Consider the following 24,375-nt stretch of genomic DNA (forward strand, 5'->3'; position numbering starts at 1 on the left):
AGGACAGAAGCAGCCGAATGAATTCTGAGGTGTTCACAGATACTGTCTGCTCAAATCCAGTCAGCTCTTTGAACAGCTGATGTAAAAATAAAGCAGCCAGGAGCCTAAGTGGAAGGGGGAAAGTTAGTAGAAAAATATGGATTATAGGAAATTATCTCCTCTGTCATAGGGTTCACATCCTCATAACTTACATATTGGTTATGAGGAGGACACATGCATCCTAATGATACCAAACAGGACCAACCTATACCCACCAGTTAGGAGGGATGGTTCCTGGGGGACTGGAACATAAGACACCCCTCATGTTTGGTATCATTCCCCACATATGGATCACATCATGCCCATATTGTCACTACAATATTGGGTGCTGGCAAGTACTTATATATTGGGGAATCTGACCTGAAAAAAAAACAAAAAACCTGGGCACTCCTACCTCATGCATAAATTAAGGAGGGGAATGCCCCAGCAGGCAATAAAAAGGTGACTGATCCAGTACCCCATGTCATGGAAGGAGGCTCCATACCAGTGGATTGTATGCCCCGTGTTTCCCAACTCTTGTAACAGGAAATGACTAAACTTGGTTAAGTACCTAGGGGTTTTCTTAGTCTTTTATTTCCTTTTATTGTATTTACTGTTTTGCAATTCTAGGTTTAATGTATGTCTTCTTTGTAACATATTTTTTTGTATACATGCACGGTTTACTGCGGTAATATTAAATATAATATAAATAAGTTTTGTCCATGTTCTTTAATGAATTCATTGCCCATATGAGCTTGTGCTTAAGTGTATTAACTCTTTGTATGCGTGGAAAAGGAAAGCTGCCTATTTATATGTCGAATAACTAGTATGCCCAGCAGGAAAGTGTGTTTTAGTGTAAATTAACTCTTTGGCTGCTGGAGTGCTTGTCGAACTAGTAGGAACTTATGCTGACTATCGACCACAGGAGAGAGTGTTTGATGCCTTGTTGTATTGTGAATTATTACCTTTTATAGAGGGCAGGGGAGTAGTCACATTAAGGGGCAGATTTATCAAGGGTCGAATTTCTAAGTTAAAAATACTTCGAAATTCAACCATCAAATTGAAATACTTAGACTTCGGATATCAAAGTCAACGTTTTTTTCAGCGAATTTGGGTATCCTGCGGTCAAAGTAAAATCGTTCGATTGAACGATTAAATACTTCGAACCGAACGATTCATAGGATTTCAACGATCGCTCAAATGATTTTACTTGGACTTCCAAAAACTTAGAAAAATCTACTTCCAAAAACGTAGAAAAATGCTCTAGAAGGTCCCCATAGGCTAACATAGCACTTCAGCAGGTTTAATTTGGCTTAGCATTGAAATCAAAGTTTTTTTTAAAGAGACAGTACTTCGATTATCGAATGGTCGAATAGTCAAACTAATTTACTTCAAATCGAATTCGAAGTCATAGTATCCTATTTGATGGTTGAAGTATCCAAAAAATTACTGGATTACGAATTTTTTTACTTTGAAAATTCCCTAAATCCACTTCGACCCTTGATAAATCAGCCGCTAGGTTTTTATCACCTGTTAATGATAGTTGGTGGCAGTGAAATAATTTTCTGGGTGTTGGTATGTTTTGGGGTGTCTGAGTGTAAGGTGATTGAGAGACTGAGTGTAACCCCTTATAGCCAAACTCAGGAGTTACGTATTAGGCTAAAAAGGCAATACTGCTACACTCAAAATCTATGGGTCATGGATGCCCTGATAAATCTGAATAATTTGGAAACATGAAAGATTTGCTATCTTAATGTATGAGGCCCTGGGTGAGGCATGCAGCTCTCAACATTTTATCCCAACCTCTGAAGTTTAAAAGTCGCATAAGGAATGGCCATGGAGAAGCAACTAGGGGGAGTTTTGGGTCAGTACTCGGTGTACCCATTCAACAACGAATTGCAGAGATAAGTTTGTATTCTGAAGCTTGGTCGTTTTAGATCCTCATCCTCCGCTCTTCCTGGTAGTCTGACCAACCGGGTATTTTAACACTGTAATTTTATTTTTGTGCATGTAGATATACATATTCTTTATGTTATCAAAGACCACAAGAGGATAAATTAAGGATATTTGAAGCAAAGCTCTGACTCCTGTGTCCACTCAGAAAGACATGCAGCCCATGTGCCACTGCAGAAACATTACTAATATAACCCTCTGTCCACCAAACACGTTACACTCACCTATAGAAGCTAGGACTTCCATGGTTCTGAGAGTAGGCTGGATGTAAAACCATAACTTCTGTAAGGAAAGCAGCCCCTGGCGTTGCAGGTGCTCTAACTGAGAAATGAGAATCATGTATTCCTTCCCCAAGGTTCTCATGGCGGCACCAAGAGCATGGTTCACTTGACCATACTCAAATGATGAATTCTCCTCAACAAACCTGTGCAAAATGAGAAAAAGTAGTAGTAGGTAAAGCAGATAAGTCCACAGTGGGGAGGCTAGAGTACATTTCAAATTCAAAAGGTAGTGTTTAAATGCATCATTCTGCTATACCTGGTAACAGTGGAGTAGTTTGTAGCCACTGGTAGAATTCTGTTAACCAGCTCTTTCACAGACGAGTCTAAGTTTTGCTCTACTGAAAAAGAACGACTCTGACGTCCCACTAGGGGCTGGACACTGATGTATCTCCCATCCACACCAATCAAAATATACAGAAGATCTTCAACAAGACAAGTTTCTTGGGATGGCAAAGGTAAAGTCCCTTATGGAGAACATTAGAAAAATTCAGGCAGCATGTAAGTAACCAGCAACAATGGAACAAGACAAAGGCATAGCCAATATATTTATCTATTTTACTGTAATGAACATAGGTACCAAAAACCTCCCAGGTAAGAGTTTCAAGGCCAGACGTTTCAAACTTTTTTTTTTTTATGTTAGCATTTGTATGTTAATACATATTGAAAGTTCTTGTTGCATGCTCCTGGAAATGCACTGAAATGAGGGAAATGTCATATTTCGACTTAAGGTATGTAATTTGTTATCCAGAAAGGCATGTAATTTGTTATCCAGAAAGGCATTATTCAAAAAGCTCAGAATTATACCAGGGCCATCTCCCATAGACTTTATTTTAAACAAATTTAAATTTTTTCCAACTATCTCCTTTTTCTCTGTAATAATAAAACTTGTACTCAATCCCAACTAAGTTATAGTTAATCCTTGCTGTAGGCAGAAAAATTTTATTGGGTTTAAAAAATTATTTGTCAAGGCTGTCTGTAAATGGTCAAGTACAATTAGTCTACACAAATCACTTATTGATTTAGGTTGTGCATCTGCCGGTCATAGATGCCTTGCACATGCCCCCCCCATACTGTTACATTACCATTGCAATGCTTAAACAGTAACACCAAAAAAGTGTCTTAAAGTGGACCTGTCACCCAGACACAAAAAGCTGTATATTAAAAGTCCTTTTCAAATTAAACATGAAATCTAATTTCTATTTTTTATTAAAGCATTCATAGCTGTTGTAAGCTCATTTAAAAATCTCAGCTGTCAATTAAATATTGTCTGCACCTCCTCTATGCCAATGGCAATTACTTTCACTTTCCATTCAGCACTTCCCAGATGTCACTGCTCTCCACATATTCCCCTATTCTCTTTACCGTTTAATTGTGTAGCCAGTGCATGGGAATGGACATCGGGTCCCCCATTCTGGTGCACAAACAAGATTCTGAGATGATGCAAGACTTGCCTTAATAACAGTGTCCACAAAATGGCTTCTGCATGCTTGCTATAATTATGAATTTCCAGACTGAAGGAAACAAGATTCAAATAATTTATATAGTGTAATTAAAGTTAATTTTGCTTGACTAATGTGATAAAATAGGATTTCGAATAATATTTTTGGGTGACAGGTCCCCTTTAAAGTAATGAAAATATAATGTACTGTGCTGCACTGGTAAAACTAGTGTGTTTGCTTCAGAAACACAACTATACTTTATATAACCAAGCTGCTATATAGCCATGGGGCAGCCATTCAAAGCTGAAAATGGAAAAAAGGCACAGGATGCACAACAGATGTGCTTGATAAGCTTTGTTGCATACAATAGGATTCTTCAGAATTTATCTGCTATCTACTGTGTATCCTGTGCTTGAATGGCTGCCTCCATGGCTACACAGCATCTTCTAAATTACCTTGTCATTCCTTTAAAACACTTTCATTTTTGGTGTTACTGTTCCTTTAACCCTTGTAAAACCGTAAAAAGTTAACCATATTTAACAGGGCAAACAAGGAAACTGAAGCTACACCATCCATGGTCCTTTGGATTAGATAATTAGATATATATCTCCCTTCACCCCTTTGTTTTTGGTTTACACATAAGCAAGTTAAATATGCAGAAATTATCTGTGATCTGGGAATCTAATTATAGACGAAACAGGTAGCTCAAGAAATAACCAAAAAAAAGCAGATTTATTTGTAATTAAAATAAAAGGTAAAAAGAATGTTCGGCACAAACCCTAGAACTCATAATGAACAAGGGGGTATACTGCCTGTTTAAAAGTAATTTGGTTTCGAAAAAAATTATAGAAGTTTAAAAGGATTATAATTAGAGTTTCTTATTTTCCATTACATGATGCTTATTTAAAAATGTTCAAATTGTTCACAAGTTAAAGTTGCATGCATAATCTGTTAATTTTATCATCATAACAACCTGAGGGTGTTGCCTAAAGTAGGCTATACACTGGATGATAAAAGCTGCCTATATGACCCTTCCAGACCTGGCAGCTGATTGGCCTGGTAATGGGGCCTTCCTGACTTGCTGCATAACCAATAACTGACAGGAAACCACATCAGTGAGCCCTCGTCCAATGGATACCCATAGGACTGGCGTATGATCCAATCATTGGGCCCTGTCTATGGACAGTTCTCAGCAAACTGATTAATGGGAATATGGCAAATGCCTTCAGACTTCATCCCACTCTTTCCTTGCGATGAGTGGGATGGATCAATGGACAGACACAAGGACAAAGGATTGGAAGGGTTGTTCTGATTTATTTTCACCCACAGACATGGATGCATTATATAAACATGCTCAAATTGTTTTCTATTATTACTTTGTGCTGGTTAGCATCATCCATCCATCCATCCATCCACTATAAAATAAGTCAAGTCTTGGAGCTTGTCTTTACTAGATGTTTCCAACTGAAATTCTTTTTATGGTTATAATACACTTCCATACCATAGGCATGTTTGCTATTTTAAGAACTGAACAATATCTTTGTGTATATCTATTGTGATCTTGCATCAGAGTTGGTTTAGGTCAAACTGACATATTTGACACCTTTTTGATCTCCAATAATGCCAGAACATTTCTGTTCTATACAATTTACTATAGAAACACATACCTATGGACACTGTGACATCTGTGCTTGGGTTCGAAAAAGACATAAAGTCTCCTGTGAGTGCTGGCCTCTCATAGACCCAAGATGGAAATACAGGGACTGGATGCCCAGTATGCTTCTTATTTAGTTTGTCCCTGAGAAATTTTCTTAGAACCTCAACAGGCTAAAGGAGAACAAAACAAAATGGCAAGAATTTCAATAATTTTTCAAAATATCTCTTGTTTTAGTACCTTTTCCAAACTTTTAAAAGCAAAAAAATACATTGAAGCTCTAAACTATATTATATGCATTTCAGCGATAATATGTGTTAAAAAGTACCTGATGGCTGCAGGACACTGCCACAGTTGCAGTTTCCAACTGTCTTCTTAATTCCTCCAGCTCCTGCATGGAGATCTTAGAAGTGTTAGGAGCAATAGGGAGACTAACAGAAGTGACACTACTAGTTGCGAGTTCTGCTTTATCCTTGGCATTCTGCTGCAAGTATTGCAATGTCTGAAAGTAAGCCAAAGTTGAAAAAACTTTTTTTATAGTAAAAAAAAAATCACTGCTCATAATACTGGTCATGAAGTAAGCTAGAATGCAAAAGTGATAAACTTATTTAAAGGGTTTGTTCATCTTCAATGGTTCAATTAATTTTTTATGGGTTCGATTAATTTTTTTTTTGTTTACCAGCTCTACAGTTTGGAATTTTAAAAGCTATCTGGTCACTAGGGTCTTGTTTACCTTAGCAACCAGGCAGTGTTTTGAATGCCAGAGTGACAGGAGTGGGAGGATTCTGGAGGGGAAATGGTTAGAAAATGCAGTCTTAAAGGAGAACTAAATCTTAACTGAAGAAGTAGGGTAGAAATGTTGTACATTATGTTTTTGGCTTCTGTACCAGCCCCAGGCAACGACAGCCCTTTAGCAGGTAATATATGTGCCCCAAAAGATGCCCCAGTTGCTCCCCATCTTCTTTACTGCTGATTCATTGCACATGCTCTGTGTTGCTGTCACTTACTGAGCTTAGGCTCACAATATATAGTACACATTGAATATAAATGTCACAATATAAGACTGATTAGTAATTAATACAGACAAATACTACATGGCAGCACAGAAACCAGCACAATTAGCATCAAGATTTAATAATGAGTCCTGTAGCATCAACTTACAGTATATTACAAACAAACCTCATTTTTTGCTTGATAATTTGCGACAACCCCTAAGCTTAGCTTCTCAACACTTGCTCAGAGCCCACTGATCATGTGAGTGTCGCAGACACTTTCCAAGATGGTGACCCCTTTGCGACAAGTTTGAAGTCCTGGACCATTGCTGCTATTGAGAAGCTGAAACTTTAGGCTGGGGCGATAGGTTATGCATATATATTATTACATTTTAAGCCATATTCATTTTTATGGTTTAGTTCTCCTTTAACTAGTAGGCAGAGGAAAAAGAGAGGGAAAAATGTTTTCAACATTAAAAATGTTTTCAACAGTAAATAGCCTCTACATGTTAACTACATGTTAAATTAATCCCACTTACTCCCACTTACTCCAATCCCACCAATGGTTTTGAATGCCTGCTAAAAACATATTCATATGCAGCACTCACTAAGCAGCTTGCAAATTTGCTATGCAGTGTGGGCATGAGGATTCAAAACCCAATTTTTACTGTACAAATCAAAAACAAACAGGACAACAAATGCAAACCCATGCAAGCACTCCCCTCATAAGAGTTAAACTCAAGATCAAAGTGCAAACCAATGAATCATCACAGCACTAAAAATTGGTATACAGGTATGGGACCTGTTATCCAGAATGTTTGGGACCTGGGGTTTTTCGAATAAGGGATGTTTCTGTCATTTGGATCTTCATACCTAAACTCTACTAGAAAATCATGTAAACATTAAATAAACCCAATAGGCTGGTTATTATTACAGAGAAAAAGGAAATCATTTTTAAAAATTAGAATTATTTAATTACAGTGGAGTCTATGAGAGCCGGCCTTTCCATAATTAAGAGCTGTCTGGATAACGGGTTTCATCTCATACCTATACAATTGTGCACCATGTTCAAACAATAACTTAATTTTTAAAAGAATATATATATATATATATATATATATATATATATATATATATATATATATATATATATATATATATATATATATATATTCTTTGCACTTGGTGTATATGTGTATATCTCAAGTGCAAACCTCTACCCCTAACTAAGCAAGTATAACAATCTTTTAATGAATATCACTCTATAAAAAGGCAAAAGGCTAACCATTAAACATGCTTATAAGCGTAAATTAAGTTGATAATGCGATAGAATGTGAGTTAAATTTGCAGCAAGGCCCAATGTTTATAGGTTTATCTAAGTATGTGGCATATAGGGGCCCCGAAATGTAAATACCCCATATAATCCATAATTTCTGCTACTCCAAAATCAACAAGAGAGACAAAAAAAGCCATATATTTTTGGAGCCTATGCATGCCTCTAACAGGTAACGAGTTCTTTGTACCATGCAGCAAATATTTCCTAAAGCTGACAATTATGATGTCCAAAACTCACCTCAAAACATATACCCTAAATAAGAATGGCAGAGGTCTACTAAACAGTTTCATGCCCAATATGCTTAGAAGGTGTTGTATTGCTTTTAAGCAAGTGAGAGAATACAGGGTCATGGAAGATAGCTCATAGCACAAGTTTATCCAGGGATTAGTCAGATTGCCATTTTGGAGTCAGGAAGGAATTTTCCCCCTTCTGACGCAAGTTGGAGAGCCTTCAAATAGTTTTTTTGCCTTCCTCTGGATCAACTAGCAGTTAGGCAGATTAAAATAGGGTTTAATGGTTGAACTTGATGGATGTGTGTCTTTTTTTCTTTTTTTCAACCTAACTTACTATGTTACTATATACCAAAATATGTGGCATGTATGCCCCCCCCCCCAATAGTGCTTATGAATTTTCTCAGTGGCCAATTCAGTATCTGCAAACACATTCCCACAACGGGTGTTGTAAGACCCCAACTGTACAAAGACCTCCAGAAAAACAGATATTTTTGTTAAGTACACATTATTGTATACAATGAATCTAAAATAGGTTATGTCTTTCCACACAAATTGTAAACTGTAAAGCTTCCCTAACGTTAGCATTTTTATTGTGAAAATCTCCTAAAAATGTTTCAATTTGCAGCATTTATCTAACACAATTTTAACATACAACTTTAAATCAATGCTAGAGGTCTACAGAATAGTTTACACTAATTGTTATATACACATAGATCTACCAAAGTAAATGGTATGTACGGACACCAAATGAAAATAGTGCATGTGAATTTTCTCGGCTGCCAACTCAGCTTCTGCAAACAAAACCCCGTTATATAATGTGTCTTAAGATCCCATAACTGTACAAAGACCCCAGAAAACCATACATATTTGGAAAGTACACCTTCTGACATAAGGAACCTTATTAATGCAAGGGGTTAGAAATTTTAAGTGCTGACTTACTAACAAGCTTAACCACCAAATTGCTTTAATTTTTTAACGTATACTGCATACTGAATATTGGCAATTGCACATGTGCAATTTAGCACCTATGTGAGGAAATCAGCCCTATGGTCTCAAACATTTGATTTTCAGACAAATTTAGGTTATGATCCTACCTCTTTATCTTCTATTAGCTTTGACAGTAGGTACACAAGGGGATCCAAATTACGAGTGTTCTTTGATTTTAGCTCCTCATATTTCTTGAGAAAATCATCTGGTGTCCTGGAAAACTCTGCTATTTTAACCTTAAAGTAAAGCAAAGCATTAAAGCAAATGCCAAATTCAGAAGCATGCCCTTTAAATATAAACAATTATACAGTTTAATTCACATAGAAAAAAAATAGGAATACTGTCAAAAGGAACAGCATAGCTTAAGAAATCTTTGGTAATCAAATAAAAATGTACGTGGAGTGTTTGGAAGGTTCGCATGGCCCTACTTAATACAATTGCGAAAATGATAATTTTATATATGCTTCGTCATACTGGAATAAGAAACTTTCTAAATATGATCAATCAAAAATTGTGCAATGTTTCAGAAATAATCAAGTTTATCTTTACATCTTCACTAAGCATCCGTTTCTCTTCATTCTGTCTTCTTGCAGAAGTTGGGGTGTCAGATGTTGATTGACAGATCAAATATATCTTTTAGATGGACTCCCTTTTATGGTAGATGTGTTAGATCCAACTCAAATAATGGACTCCAGCACAAACAAAATCCTGCATGTAGGGTGGGAATATTTCCGGTAATTTTAAGAGTGCAGTTCAATACATCTTTTAGGCAAAAGGAGCGCTCCCCCCAAAAGCAGCATAGCACCTGTCATTCAAAATCAGACTCCCAAATCCTGCATGAAGATTGAATGAAGAGTGGAATAGGGAGAGCGAAAATTAACTTGATTATTTCAGAAACGGGTCCAAATGTGTAACGGATATTTAGAACTTTTCTTATTTAAGTATGATGAAGCTTATATTACATTTTTATTTCCCCTTTAATATTGAGAAAATAATAAATTAAAAAGGCTTTACACATTTTTCAAACAAAATTTTGAGTCACTGAGCTAATTCTCATATTTATTCAGGTTCTCACAAAAGGCAACAAAATACTACCCTATTGTTAGGACCCTGGTGGTCTAGTGGTCACGCGGGGACGCCCGCCACGGTGATACTCTTCTCATTTCTCCTAGCACGCACTTCCGGATTTTACGTGTTGCGAGCGTCATCGCAAATTTTGAATATTTAAAGGGGCTTTTGCCTGGTAATCTTTGCCCATTGTTAAGTCTAACTTGCTTAGTATCTGGGTGCGATTTTTGATTCCAGTTTTGGTCGTTGCCTGCCTGACTATTCTAAACTCTACCGGTATTGGCCCTTGCCTGCCTGACTATTCTTTGAACGCTGCCTGTACCAACCATGGCCTGATTGACCTTGCTTGAACTCCGCCTGTATTGACCACTGCCTGTCTGACCCTGCTTGAACTCCGCCTGTACCGACCCTGGCCTGCCTAACTACTCTTTTTGGCTATTCCCTGAACTATTGCTTCCGTCCAAAACCTTGAAAACTCACATGCCCCTTTGCTCATTCAGAACATCTGCCAAAGATGGACACTGAAGGTCATGTTGCCGCTGCTCCTCTGTCCCCTGTGGTGCTCCGCTCTACCCTCCTACAGCACTTAGAGGAACAAACAAGACTTCATTGTCCAAGGTCTGCATCTCAGCCAGGCTAGATGCAGTTCAGCAACTACCTATCTCTGCGGTACAACCACCTGCTACAGTTCCTGTGGGGACTTCGCCTTCATCTACCCTGGGTAATAAAGGTAGTTCTCATGAACCTAAAATCTCCTTTCCTGACAAGTTTAGTGGGGATCGGAGTAAGTTTTTTATTTTCCAAGAGGCATGCAAATTGTACCTCAGTTTTTTCCCTCACTCCTTTTCTAATGGTGAGGAGAAAGGAACGTTCGTTATGACCTTAGTACAAGATGACCCACAAGTTTGGACACTAAGGTTACCCCCCCCTCTGATCCTGCCCGATTTTCCCTAGATTAATTTTTTAGTACCATGGCCATTTTATACGATGACCCAGGATAAGTGGAAAACGGCCTTTAACACTACCACTACGAGTATTGGTCATGCCATTTGGCCTATGCAGTTCTCCCGCAGTGTTTCAAGAATTTGTCAATGACATTTTCCGGGTTTTACTTGGGCTATTTGTAGTGGTGTATCTTGATGACATCTTAATTTTTTCCTCTAACTTGGGTGACCACCGGCATTTGCATGAGGTTTTAGTCAGGTTAAGGAAAAACAATTTGTTTGTTAAATTCGAGAAATGCACCTGAGGTTTCTACGGTACAATTTTTGGGGTTCAACATATCTGGTAAGGTGTTGGAGATGGATCCCGGGAAGGTTAAGGCGTATTTGACTATGCTCAACCTCTCTCATTACATGCAACCCAAAGGTTTTTAGGTTTTGCGAACTACTACAGACAGTTCCTTTTTGTTTTTCCTTGTTGTGTGCCCAATTACACATCTGACCAAGAAGGGTGCGGATCCCAGTATATGGCCTCCTAAAAAAAAAAAAAAAGAGATTGTGTCTGCCCCTATACTTCGTCATCCTGATACAACCCTACCTTTTATTGTAGAGGTAGATGCCTCTGAAGTTGGGGCAGTTCTTTCCCAAAGGAATCCAGTAACTAACAAGGTACATCCTTGCACTTTTTTTCTAGGAAATTCTCGTTTTCTGAGGCCAATAAAGGGGAGTAAAAATTGTTTCTAAATTCTGGTAAGCCTTTTGCTCTTTGTTTGGGATCAATTTATCATCTTCCACTGCATACCATCCTCAAACCAATGCTCAGACGGAGAGAGTTAACCAGTCCCTTGAGCAATTCTTAAATCTAATGCATCTACTGGGTAATCTCCATTTTTTTTTGGTTTGCAACCCAAGGCATTTTCTTACTGTGGTACCTTCTGTTTAACAATTTTTTCTAAAATTTGGTCTGCAGTACAGGATTCCCTTTCAGCAGCTACTGTCGTTTTAACAAGAAGAGCAGCCGATAGGTCCCGTAGGGAGGCACCCAAATATCAGGTGGGAGACCCGGTCTGGTTATCCACAAAGAATAATAAAATTAAGGTTACATCTCTCAAATTAGGTCCCAGGTTTATTGGTCCATATCCTATTGTGGAGGTTATTAATCCTTCTGTCCATCTCAAGCTGCCTGATAACTTTAAAATTTCTAACTCATTTCATGTTTCTCTTTTAAAACCAGCAGTACTGGTCCGACAGCAAGCCTTTCCTCCTCCTGTGTTGGTAGAATGTCAGCCCGAATTTTTAGTCCAGGGACTCCTTGACTCTCGCATTGGGCGGGGTAAGTTACAATACTAGTAGAATGGAAAGGATACAGTCCAAAGGAAAAGTTTTGGGTTCCGGTGACTGATGTCAGGTATGATGACTGATAGCATATATTATGCATTGTATAATATAGATATAGCCTAATGGGATTAATTATAGAACCAAGAGTTAATATACCAATAATATACAGCTCAAGGGCAAATAAGGTCTTGAGCCGTATTAAAAGGGGCACAGAGTCACGGGAGAAGGGGGTCATTCTTCCACTGTATAGAGCACTTGTAAGGCCCCATCTAGAATATGCCGTTCAGTTTTGGTCTCCATCACTCAAACAGGACATTATTGTATTAGAGAGGGTACAGAGAAGGGCAACTAAGCTGGTAAAAGGTATTGAAAATCTTAGCTATGAGGAAAGACTGGCCAAATTGGGGATGTTCACGCTGGAGAAGAGGCGCTTAAGGGGTGATATGATGACTATGTATAAATAAATAAGGGGATCATACAATACTCTCTCTAATGCTTTATTTACCAGTAGGTCTTTCCAGCTGACACAAGGTCAGAAAAGAGGTTCCGCCTAAATATTCGGAAGGGTTTTTTTTACAGTGAGAGCTGTGAAGATGTGGAATTCTCTCCCTGAATCAGTGGTACAGGCTGATACATTAGATAGCTTTAAGAAGGGGTTGGATAGCTTTTTAGAAAGTGAGGGAATACAGGGTTATGGGAAATAGCTCATAGTCCAAGTTGATCCAGGGACTAGTCCGATTGCCATTTTGGAGTCAGGAAGGAATTTTTCCCCCTCTGAGGCAAATTGGAGAGGCTTCAGATGAGTTTTTTGCCTTCCTCTGGATCAACTGGCAGATAGGTAGTTAATAAAAAGAAAGAAAAAAAAAAGGTTGAACTCGATGGACATGTGTCTTTTTTCAACCTTACTTACTATGTATAAGTAACGTTTTATAGTCCAACTTAAGTAGAGGAGCTCGTTCCGTTTGTCTCAAATATTTTCACAGGAGCAATTTAACTAATCGTTTCCCTGAGTGCAAGTTTAATGTGAATAGAAAAAATGTAGAATGAACTGGTAACATTTATGAACAGTTTTGTGAAGCTATCGATATATATATATATATATATATATATATATATATATATATATATATATATATATATATATATATATATATATATATATATATATATATATATATATCTCTATATATATATATATATATATATATATATATCTCTATATATATCTCTATATATATATATCTCTATATATATATATATATATATATATATATATATATATATATATATATATATATATATATATATATATCTATCTATATATATCTATATATATATATATATATAGATATATACAAACACAAACACACGTTTGCATAGTAACTGCATGTTACCTGTGTTTAAAGCAGAAGGACTTTTATTGCTGGGCACAAGTTTACAGAAAGAGACAAATTATATGGTAGCAAGGACTGGCTACCAGCTACTGCCTTAAGTGTTTGGGGAGCGGGCTGCTTCCAGGAGAAAAGCACAAGGAATCTCCAAAGGACTGTGAGTTAATTTTGTTTACTGGACTTATATTGCCCAAGTGGGAGACTGTGGGACCTTTGGGAAAAGGACATTTTCATTTACCAGTACAGCTGGACTATTTTTGTTTACAGCCTTCCCAAAGGGTATGAACTGTTATGTTAGTGTTTAAGCTGCTGTGTTAAATAAATGCACACGCGAGATCAGCTGGAAATCTGTGTACTGTCTACTATCTGTGTGAAAGGAGTTGCTGCTGCTACTACCAAAAGAGCGATCCCCCCACAATTGGTGCTTGGATGCGGGCAGCTCCTTAAAAAGACAGGATTGTTATATCAAGCACAGTAGGGTGACTTTCACAGAACATTGCCAATATGGAGGAGATTCTAAAAGAACTTGTAAAGTCCAATGCTCAGCAGCAGCAAGCCAATGCTCATCAGCAGCAGCACACCAATGAGCATCTGCTGCAAGCCAATGCTCATCAGCAGCAAACCAATGCTCATCAGCAGCGGACTAATCGAATACTTGCAGAGTCTGCTCAAACAGCTTTAAAGGAACAGCAGGCTATCAACAGTCAGCTTCTAAAACGGATCGAGACTATGGAAAATTCCCAAAGTGGATCAAGAGAGCCTGTCTGTGTATAAAAGAGTGCAAACCTCTTTACAAAAGATGACAGAGGATGATGTGGAGGCTTATCTCGCCATATTTGAAAGAGTGGCAGAGCGGGAAAAACTTTCACCTGACCAGTGGGCGGGGGTGCTTGCTCCCATTTTGTCCAGAGAGTCGCAAAAGGCTTATTTTGATTTGAATCCTGAAGATGCCCATCAGTACCAAAAGCAGAAATAGTGGCCCGGTTGGGAGTAACCCTGGCTGTGAGGGCCCAGCGGGTACATGCCTGGACATTTGATGTGGTCAAACCTGTAAGGTCCCAGATGTATGACCCAATACATCTTGTCCAAAAGTGGCTACAACCAAAGAAATTAACTCCTGCACTAATAGTGGAAAGAGTGGTCCTGGATCGTTTTCTCCATGCTTTACCCGTTCGGCTGCAACGTTTTGCAGGCCAAGCTGATGCAACTGATGCTAACCAGATGGTGGCCCTGGTGGAGCGGTTTCTTACCACAGAGGATTTTCTTCAAAGTTCAACAGCTAAAAGTGCTGGCCCTAAGTAGTCAAAAGGCACCGGGTATAGGTAAAGACATACCAACCACTAAGGGGTGGAAGGAGGCCCCAAAAGGTGGAAATGATTCCATGAGAGGGCAAAGCCCTAAACCAGACCTGCAAGTTAGGGATAGAGGACAAGTAATTTGTTGGCGCTGTCATGAGCTAAGGCATATGGCAGCCAGTTGCCCACTTACCCTGGAACCCATGGATTGTAGCACTGCACAACCACATTTGTCCTTATTTGCTAAGCCTGTTTGTATTGCCCAACCTGGTGCAGAAGTGGAGCCACAAATGTGTACCGTCAAAGTAGACGGGCAGGAAGTTTCTGGCCTTCTAGACTCTGGAAGTCTGCTAACTTTGGTTCATGCCAGCCTGGTAGACAAGCAGAAGCTACAGTCATACCAGATGGGAGTTATTTGCATACATGGGGATGTTAAAAACTATCCCACAGCTTCCCTCTCCTTTGAAACGGCTGGTGGAATTTGCATTCATGAAGTGGGAGTGGTAACAAATTTAATGCATGATGTTATATTGGGACGTGATTTTCCTGTGTTTTGGGACTTATGGGGTAAAGTAAAAGGGTGCGAGGAGGGAAGTGTACCTCCAATGTCTATTTCCCCAGGTGCTGATAAAATATTTCCTCATTTTGCAATGGAACACGATTTACTGTATAGAGTAAATGAAGTACAGGGTGAGAGGATAGAGCAACTGATAGTTCCCCAAGCCCATAGACGTACAGTGCTGGATCTGGCACACGCCCATGTGTTAGCGGGACATTTGGGCTATGAGAAAACGAAAGACCGGGTGTTACAAAGGTTTTACTGGATTGGGGTACACTGAGAGGTAAAACAATATTGTGATTCTTGTCCCATTTGTCAGTTAACGGCCCCAATGCCGATTTTCAAAAGTCCCCTTATACCCTTGCCTATAATTGAGGTACCTTTTGACAGGATTGCCATGGATCTGGTAGGCCCTCTAGTCAGATATGCTAGGGGAGACCAATATATCCTTGTTGTACTTGATTATGCCACGCAGTATCCCGAGGCAATTCCACTAAGGAAAGCCTCGGCAAAAAGCATTGCCAAAGAGTAGGTTCTGATGTTTACACGTACGGGGATCCCAAAGGAGATCCTCACTGACCAGGGGACACCCTTTATGTCAAAGGTAACAAAAGAATTGTGTAAGTTACTGAAAATCACCCAACTGGGTACCTCAGTGTACCACCCCCAAACAGATGGGCTGGTAGAGAGGTTTAACAAAACGCTAAAAGGCATGTTAAAGAGGGTGGTAGCTACGGATGGTAAGGACTGGGATGGCCTTTTACCTTACCTCATGTTTGCCATACGGGAGGTGCCCCAAGCTTACACACATATACACATACATATATACACATATACATATATATATATATATCTATATATATACACACACACATATATACATATATATATATATATATATATATATATACACACACACACACACACATATATACATATATATATATACATATACACATATATATACATACATACATATACATACATAGGTAGGTAGGTAGTTTGGTTCCAGAGGTAAAAATATCTGAGACCCTGTCGCCAAGTCAAACACTAGAGGTGAAAGAGTTCTTACAAAGAAATAAGGATGTGTTTTCAGAGTTGCCAGGGCGAACCATGGTGATTAACCATGACATTATGACAGAACCTGGGGTAAAAGTAAACTTGAAACCCTATAGGGTGCCTGAAGCTCGCAGGCAGGCGAACTCAGATGAAGTTAAAAAGATGATAGCGCTTGGGGTAATAGAAGTCATGCAGTGAGTGGTCTAACCCTATTGTCTTAATTCCTAAGCCAGATGGCAGTCTCCGTTTTTGTAATGATTTCAGAAAATTAAATGAAGTCTCTAAATTTGACGCATACCCCATATCCAGAGTAGATGAGCCGATTGGGAGGTTTGGCCCAGCAAGGTATATAGCCACCCTTGACCTTACAAAGGGTTACTGGCAAGTTCCCTTAACTGACAGGGCCAAAGAGAAAACTTTTTCTACCCCTGAAGGGTTATTCCAGTACAAAGTATTGCCTTTTGGTTTACATGGGGCCCCAGCTAAGTTTCAAAGGCTGATGGACCGTGTTCTTAAGCCCCATCAGAAATATGCCTCTGCCTATCTTGATGACATGGTCATCTTCAGCACAGATTGGCAAAGTCACTTACCCAGAGCCCAGGCTGTTCTGGATTCAATCAGAGCGGCTGGTTTAACAGCCAACCCAAAAAACTGTGGCCTTGGGTTAGAAGATGCCCGTTACCTGGGATATGTAATTGGAAGGGGGGTAATTAAGCCCCAGATACACAAAATTGAGGCTATACAAAACCAGCCACTGTCAAAAAAACAAGTAAGAGCTTTTTTAGGAATGGAGGGCTACTACAGGAGATTTGTGCCCAATTTTGCCACTATCGCAGCTCCACTAACAGAGTTAACTAGAGGTAGAAAATCTGCCATGGTTACATGAAACCCAGAAGCAGAGACAGCATTCCAAAATCTAAAAACTGTTCTCTGTAAGTGCCCAGTTTTGATTACCCCTGATTTCAACCGTGAATTCATAGTTCAAACAGATGCCTCAGATGTGGGACTAGGCGCTGTTTTGTCCCAGGTAATCATGGGTGAAGAACACCCAGTGGCCCAGCTTAGCAGGAAGCTAACGTCAGGGGAAAGAAATTATGCCATTGTAGAAAAGGAGTGCCTGGCCATTAAGTGGGCTCTAGAAGCCCTAAGGTGCTATCTCTTAGTGCTACTAAAAAATGCCTTACCCTTTAAACAAAACAGGGATTGTTTGTCCATATATTGCAATATATTTAAGCTGGCCAACTACGTCAAAGTCATCCCATATCTGGCCAGTCCTATGCTCAATTTTATCCGATTCATTAAGAATTCTGTTGCTTCATTATACATTTTACAAAGGGACTTGGTTTTACCTGCAACTTAACTTGCTGCTTACAAAGTAAACCTCCATACTTGGCTGCCCTTTTATTAGACACCAGTGGGATCACCTGATTATAGCTGGGAAGGGTGGGAGCTACAAGCATGTATGCCCGTATGTTGATGAGGCTTGGTTGGTTCACCAGCACGTGCTTTATTATGACAATTTTAGGAACACGTTTTTATACTTTGTATACGATTTTATCACTTATGTACATGTTTTCAATGAGTATTGTAATTGTGATTAACATTTAAATGATGAGCTTGTTCACTGACATGAATTTGTAATTGACACTTTACACTGATTGGTGGATGCTTGTATTTATACATCATGTGACGACCACTGGGTGCATCCTGACGACGGTTCTGAGTGAACCGAAACGCGTTGATGTGGGGTAGTGTGTAACACTCCAAGATATACCTTTTTCACTACAACCGTGAGTGCTCCTAATTGCATCTATTTGTTCTCCTCTGAGGAGCACCCGGGACTTGATAGATTGAGGGTGAGTGCCGGTGAAGCATTTGTATATATATATATATATATATATATATATATATATATATATATATATATATATATACATACATACATACATACATACATATATACATATATATATATATATATATACATACATACATATATACATATATATATATATATATATATATATATATACATACACATATATATATATATATATATATATATATATATATATATATATATATATATATATATATACACACACACACACACACACACACACACACACACACACACACACACACACATATATACATACATACATTATATATATATATATATATATATATATATATATATATATATATATATATATATATATATATATATATATATATATATATATATATAGATAGATATATAGATAACGTGCAACTGAGGATTTGCATATGAAATCTAACATATGACACTCTGGCTACTACAATATAAGCACCCGGTATGTGTATTATGTGCCATGATACCGCCTAACCTCTAGAAAACCATATATTTTCATAAAGAACACATCCTGACGAATCTAAAGCAGGTAATTACATCTTTCTACTGCAAATGACCAAACCGCTAAAAGCTATGCTAAATATAACGCTTTTTAAGAAATTTCTGAAAATAGTCTCAAAGCTTGTATTTTACCCCATTACATACACCACATTTTGTAACGTAGCACCAAATGGCATCCTAAATATGAACATAAGGGGTCTACTGAACAGTTTGATGCCAGATATGAAAAGATTTACCAAACTAGGTGGCATACAGAGATCCCCAAATGAAAATTGTACATATGGATTTTCATGTATGACACTGACTACAATACAAGCACCCAGTATGTGTATTGTGCACCATAAGACCCAACAGTATGGAGACCCTAGAAAACCCATATATTTTCTGAAAGTACACATTGACAAATATAAGACAAACTACCAAACTGCAAAGCTATGCTAAACATAACTCTTTTTATGAAATTTCACAAAGCTTGCATTTTACCCCATTATATACCCCACATTTCATAACATACCAGCAAAAGGCATCCTAAATATAAACGCCAGGGGTCCAATATGCATAGATTTACCAAAATGTCGCACACAGAGACCAACAAATGGATATATAGGAGACAAAATTTCCATGGGCAAAATAAAGTAACAAATAACAGCGCAAAATGGTATAAAATCTCTAAAATCCAACAAAACCACAAATTTAAATTTTTTCTTTTTCACCTAGTATAATCAGCAGTCAGAATCAAAGTTTGAATATTTCAGCACTGCCAAAATAGGTTTTATCAACAGAAATAAGCGAACAACACCTACTCAAAGCTGAAAATGCAATAAAATGGCTACACATGCAATAAAATGACTAAAAATGCACCAAAATTGCAATATAATCACCAAAAAAAAGAACAAAAGGTAAGATTAGCAAATACACTATTCGCAATGTCAAAAAAAATTTTTAGGCAAAACACATGATGCAGTAAGAAAAATAAAAACATTTATAAAATTGTGTAAGTTTGTATATGTGTGTGTACACTAGGCAAATTGTGTGTTGCATGCCTGTGTGTGCGCGCAAGTATGTGTGAAGTCCCCCTGATCCCAGAAATAATGAAGCAGCAGCAGGCCCGTGTTCCAGCCTATGGGGCCTATGGGGCCCCTGGGCGATCGCACTTAAGGGCCCGCTCAGTTCCCCCTCCTGCTTGTTGCCTAGGGAAGGGGGGGAATGAGCAGAAAAGCAAAGGCATGATTCCCAGGTCTGAAATGCTGCAGAAAGTAGAATCTACTTTCTGTGGCATTTCAAGTTACTTTGCCACAGAATGTAGATTCTACGTTCTGTTGCATTTAAAAGGTTAAATTGATTGCCTTCTTTTTCTAGCTCTCTCCTTTCTCATCCTTATATCCTCTGCACTCCAACATCCATCAAACTATTCTGAAATTCCAATCTCCTCTTCACTGCTCCCATCACCCTCTCTCAATCTAAGATCACTTTCTTGCATTGCTAAATTGCTTATCCCCTCTCAATGCTCGCACTGTCAAATCTAGGTCACACCTTGTGTTACTTTCTTTATTACTGTTACTTGTAGCTGGGGACATATCCCCAAACCCTGGTCCAACTCTTTGTTCCTGCCCTCAACTTTTCCTACTTTCAGGTGCCTAACAATGTATTTTCCAGACTCTTAAGACGCACTTCTAACCCTGCAAACCTTATTCACACAAAGCCAGCACCCTCTGCCTTTCTCATGTTCCTTCTAGAATGCACGACCAATCTGCAATAAATTCACAGCAAACCATGATCTATTTATATCCGAATCTCATCACCTTGTAGCTATCACTGAAACATGACACTCTCTCGCAGACACTGCTTCACCTGCTGCCCTCTCCTATAGAGGCTTTTCATTTAGTCATACTCCTAGACTGGGAGATTGTCACAGTGGTGGGGTTGGATTTATTCCCCCTCCCCCAAATGTAGTTTTCAAAATCTAACCACATCAACTTTGCTTTCCTCCACAGCGTACGTTTGTTCTCCAATCTCTTGGGTGTCTGTGTCCTATCTTTCCCCTGGTCCCTACTCTACTTTCTTGGATCACTTTGCTGCTTGGCTTCCATACTTTCTTTCCAGCTAGACTGCTCTCATTTTAGGTGACCAATATCCCCATTGACAACTCTGCTTCTCCTGCCACCTCTAAACTCCTCTCGCTAACAATTACATTTGGTCTTTCTTAGTGGACCGACTCACCTACCCACATAAAGGGTCATACTCTTGATCTTATATTCTGCCATTCGTACCACCCATCCAACCATCACTTATTCTCCTTTCAGAAAGCACTTTCATCTGCGCTATCACAATCATCTCTCTCCACCCACACGTACAGAAACCTTAAAGGAGAAGGAAAGGTAAATTACAAATAAAGTTCTGTACATTAGCCACAAAGTGGAGAGATACTTACTGGAATCGTTGCTCTAAATGTTTTTCCATGTTTCTGCAATCCCAGATCGTTGTAAAAAATTTTGTGAGATACATGAAATAAAAACGCCATCCCTCTCGGTATCTCAATACTCTATAAAAGGGCTCGCACATGTGCAGTATAAATTTTGTAAGTCCTGCGCATGCGTAAGCCTTTACTTCCCCATGCAATTAGCACGGAGAGACGTAGCAGAGAGACGCCTTGTTTATGCCTTGAGCTGTATGTGTGAATCGATCATGGGGGAGGACTCAATTTAGCGCAAGCGCAATTCCAACAGGGAGACACAGGACGTGATGTGCACACGGCCAACATGGCGGCCGCAAAGACTGTAAAGTGGGAAAAATTCAATGCTACGGCATGAGTACGACAGACCAAATTGGCCAGCAAAAATAATGCGGTTCAGTAGGGGGGCACCCAAGCAAAAATTACAAATAGGTATTGAAAATTACCTTTCCTTCTCCTTTAAAGAGATACGGGCACCAGAAATGAAACTCTTTTTCCATCTATCATAACATTGGCTTTGCATGCTACTTATAATTTTGCCATAAAGTATTTGCTGGATGCTTTTACATTACCTATCGGACTCCCCGTGTTTGTCTATGAGGGGGCTGCCATATTTGTGCAGCAGGAGTCCATTAGCATTAGAATGTACATTAATATTTTAAAAAGTAGTTTTTTTAGTGTCAGTATCACCAACACATTTGATCCACAACAATTATCAACAGTAGCAGCACAACCTCTCTCTCATATTAACAAGCTTTCCTGTCCAAATAGGGCAGCTTCTCTCAACAAGGCTCTTGTGACAGCTCTCTGTTCCCTTGCTCCTTCTACCAACCGTCACAGTCGACACAGCTAAACCCCAACCATGGCATACTAGTTTAATGCAGTACCTTATAAGATGTAGTAAATCAGCTGAACGACAGTAGAGAAAGTCACAAACTGATCCTGACTTCATCCACTTCAAATTCATGCTCTCCTGCTACAATCAAGCTCTATCAATAGCTAAAGAACAGTACTTCTCTCTATCCTCTAAACCGCAGCGACTGTTCGCCACATAAAACTCACTCCTATGCCCCCATTTGCACCCTCCACCCATTAATGTAACTGCCCAAGACATTGCTCCTTTTTTTTAAAGAAAAAATAGATCTCATTAGACTGAGCATACCATCTGACAACAATCTCAGACTAACTTGCAGACCACTCACATCCACTTTGAGCTCCTTCACCCCCGCAGCTCTAGATGAAGTTAGCAAACTTTGATCCTGCTCAAACCACACAGCCTGCTCCCTTGACCCTATACCCTCTCATCTCTTTTATCCAATCTCTGATACACTCTCTCCTGCACTTCCCCACCTATTTAACCTTTTGCTTTCTACTGGTACTTTTACATCTTTATACAAGCACTTATCACTCCTATCCCCAAAAAACCTTCCCTTGATCCCAGCTATCCCACAAACTATCATTCAGTTTCCCTTCTTCCATTTGCATCCAAAATGGCTGGAAAGGATTGTTGTCAAATACCTAATCCAACATCTCACTCACAACTCCCATCTGCAATCAGGCGTCACCCAACACACTCAACTGAAACTGCACTCAGCAAAGTAACTAGTGATCTTTTCCAGGCAAAGTCTAAAGGTCACAATTCCATACTAATCCTTCTAGAGCCCTCTGCAGCCTTATACACAGTTGACCACCCACTCCTCCTAGACATTCTATACTCAGCTGGCATTCGTGACACTGCTCTTTTATGGTTTACATCTTATCCATTTGACCGTTCCTTTAAAGTTGCCTTCTCTAACTCTACTTCTACAATGTTCCCTCTCTCTGTTAAGAGTTCCTCAATGATCTGTTCTAGGTCCTCTGCTGTTCTCGCTCTATACTACTTCAATAGAAAAACGTATTCAATTGTTTGGACTTCAGCATCACCTTTATATTGATGACACCCAACTCTACTTGTCTACTCCTGACTTTTCTACTTCTGTCCTTTCCCAAGTTACAGACTGCCTTTCTGTGGTCTCCTCTTGGATGTTTCCGTGCCACCTAAAACTAAATCTTTTTAAAACAGAACTCATATTTCCTCCAAGCTCTTCTCCTGTTCCTTTTTTTTTTTTTTTTTTAACAATTCTTTTTATTGTGCAATTATATCAATACAGAAAGACAATTATATAATAGCATTGCATCTTTGTTTTTTTTCCTTTTAACCAAATAAACAATCTTTACAAACATTAACCAGCATGATGTCATCATTCACTTTCAGGTTATTATACACAGGTTCATTCCGAATACATATATATCGAAAAAAAACAGTTTTACATACAAGTATTTCCTTCTACTGCAGTTAGCCTAGACCCGTATCCTCCTCTGTCCAGGGTACCCAAATTTTATTGAATTTCTCCAGACAGCCCCTTCTCATATATGTAAGTTTATGCAAGGGGAGCGCATTGTTGATTAGTTGCTCCCAGCCCTGTATCGTTGGTCCCCCTCTAGATTTCCATTTCAAAGCTATAGCTTTTTTTGCGTACATGCATAAACTGATTAGAAGCATCCTCTGTGCTCTGTTGTGGGAGATCTCCCCCATTAGATTCAATATTAACACCTTAGGATCCATAGGCACAGGGATACCAGTTTTAGTGCTAATTATTTGACTGACCTCCCCCCAAAACGTCTGCATAGCTGGGCAGTTCCAAGTCATGTGCATAAAGTTCGCTGGCGAGTTAGAACATCTGGGGCATTCATCCCGTAAATTATGGTTCATTTTATTTAGCCTATAGGGAGTAAGGTATATTCTATGCAGGTAATTCAACTGGGTCATTCTGTCCTTACTGCAGATGATCCCATCCAAACTCAACTCTAGAATCTCCTCCCATTCCTCCGAAGCAAGCCCAGGAATATCCTGCTGCCATCTAGTTAGCAGTTTGGTGAATCAGGGACTACCAACCCTGGTCAGTTGGGCATAAAAGTATGAAAGAGGTTTCCTAATAGCCTCT

At 38.9% G+C, this 24,375-nt stretch overlaps 1 protein-coding gene across 11 annotated transcripts in view; it reads right to left on the reverse strand.

Annotated features, from left to right (window-relative positions):
- The window catches only part of tubgcp2.L (tubulin gamma complex associated protein 2 L homeolog), a 221,034-nt gene that overhangs the window by 168,280 nt on the left and 28,379 nt on the right, over positions 1 to 24,375 (reverse strand). For 10 of the 11 annotated variants that reach the window (XM_018224523.2, XM_018224524.2, XM_041568527.1 and 7 more), the window contains 5 exon segments: positions 9,001 to 9,129; positions 5,674 to 5,847; positions 5,359 to 5,518; positions 2,509 to 2,716; positions 2,196 to 2,395 (listed from right to left, as the gene is read on the reverse strand). In XM_018224523.2, the coding sequence (XP_018080012.1) occupies positions 2,196 to 2,395; positions 2,509 to 2,716; positions 5,359 to 5,518; positions 5,674 to 5,847; positions 9,001 to 9,129 (871 nt within the window). 11 annotated transcript variants of the gene reach the window in all.

The sequence above is a fragment of the Xenopus laevis genome, chromosome 7L (assembly GCF_017654675.1).
Source record: "Xenopus laevis strain J_2021 chromosome 7L, Xenopus_laevis_v10.1, whole genome shotgun sequence".
In the NCBI taxonomy this organism is placed as follows: domain Eukaryota; kingdom Metazoa; phylum Chordata; class Amphibia; order Anura; family Pipidae; genus Xenopus; species Xenopus laevis.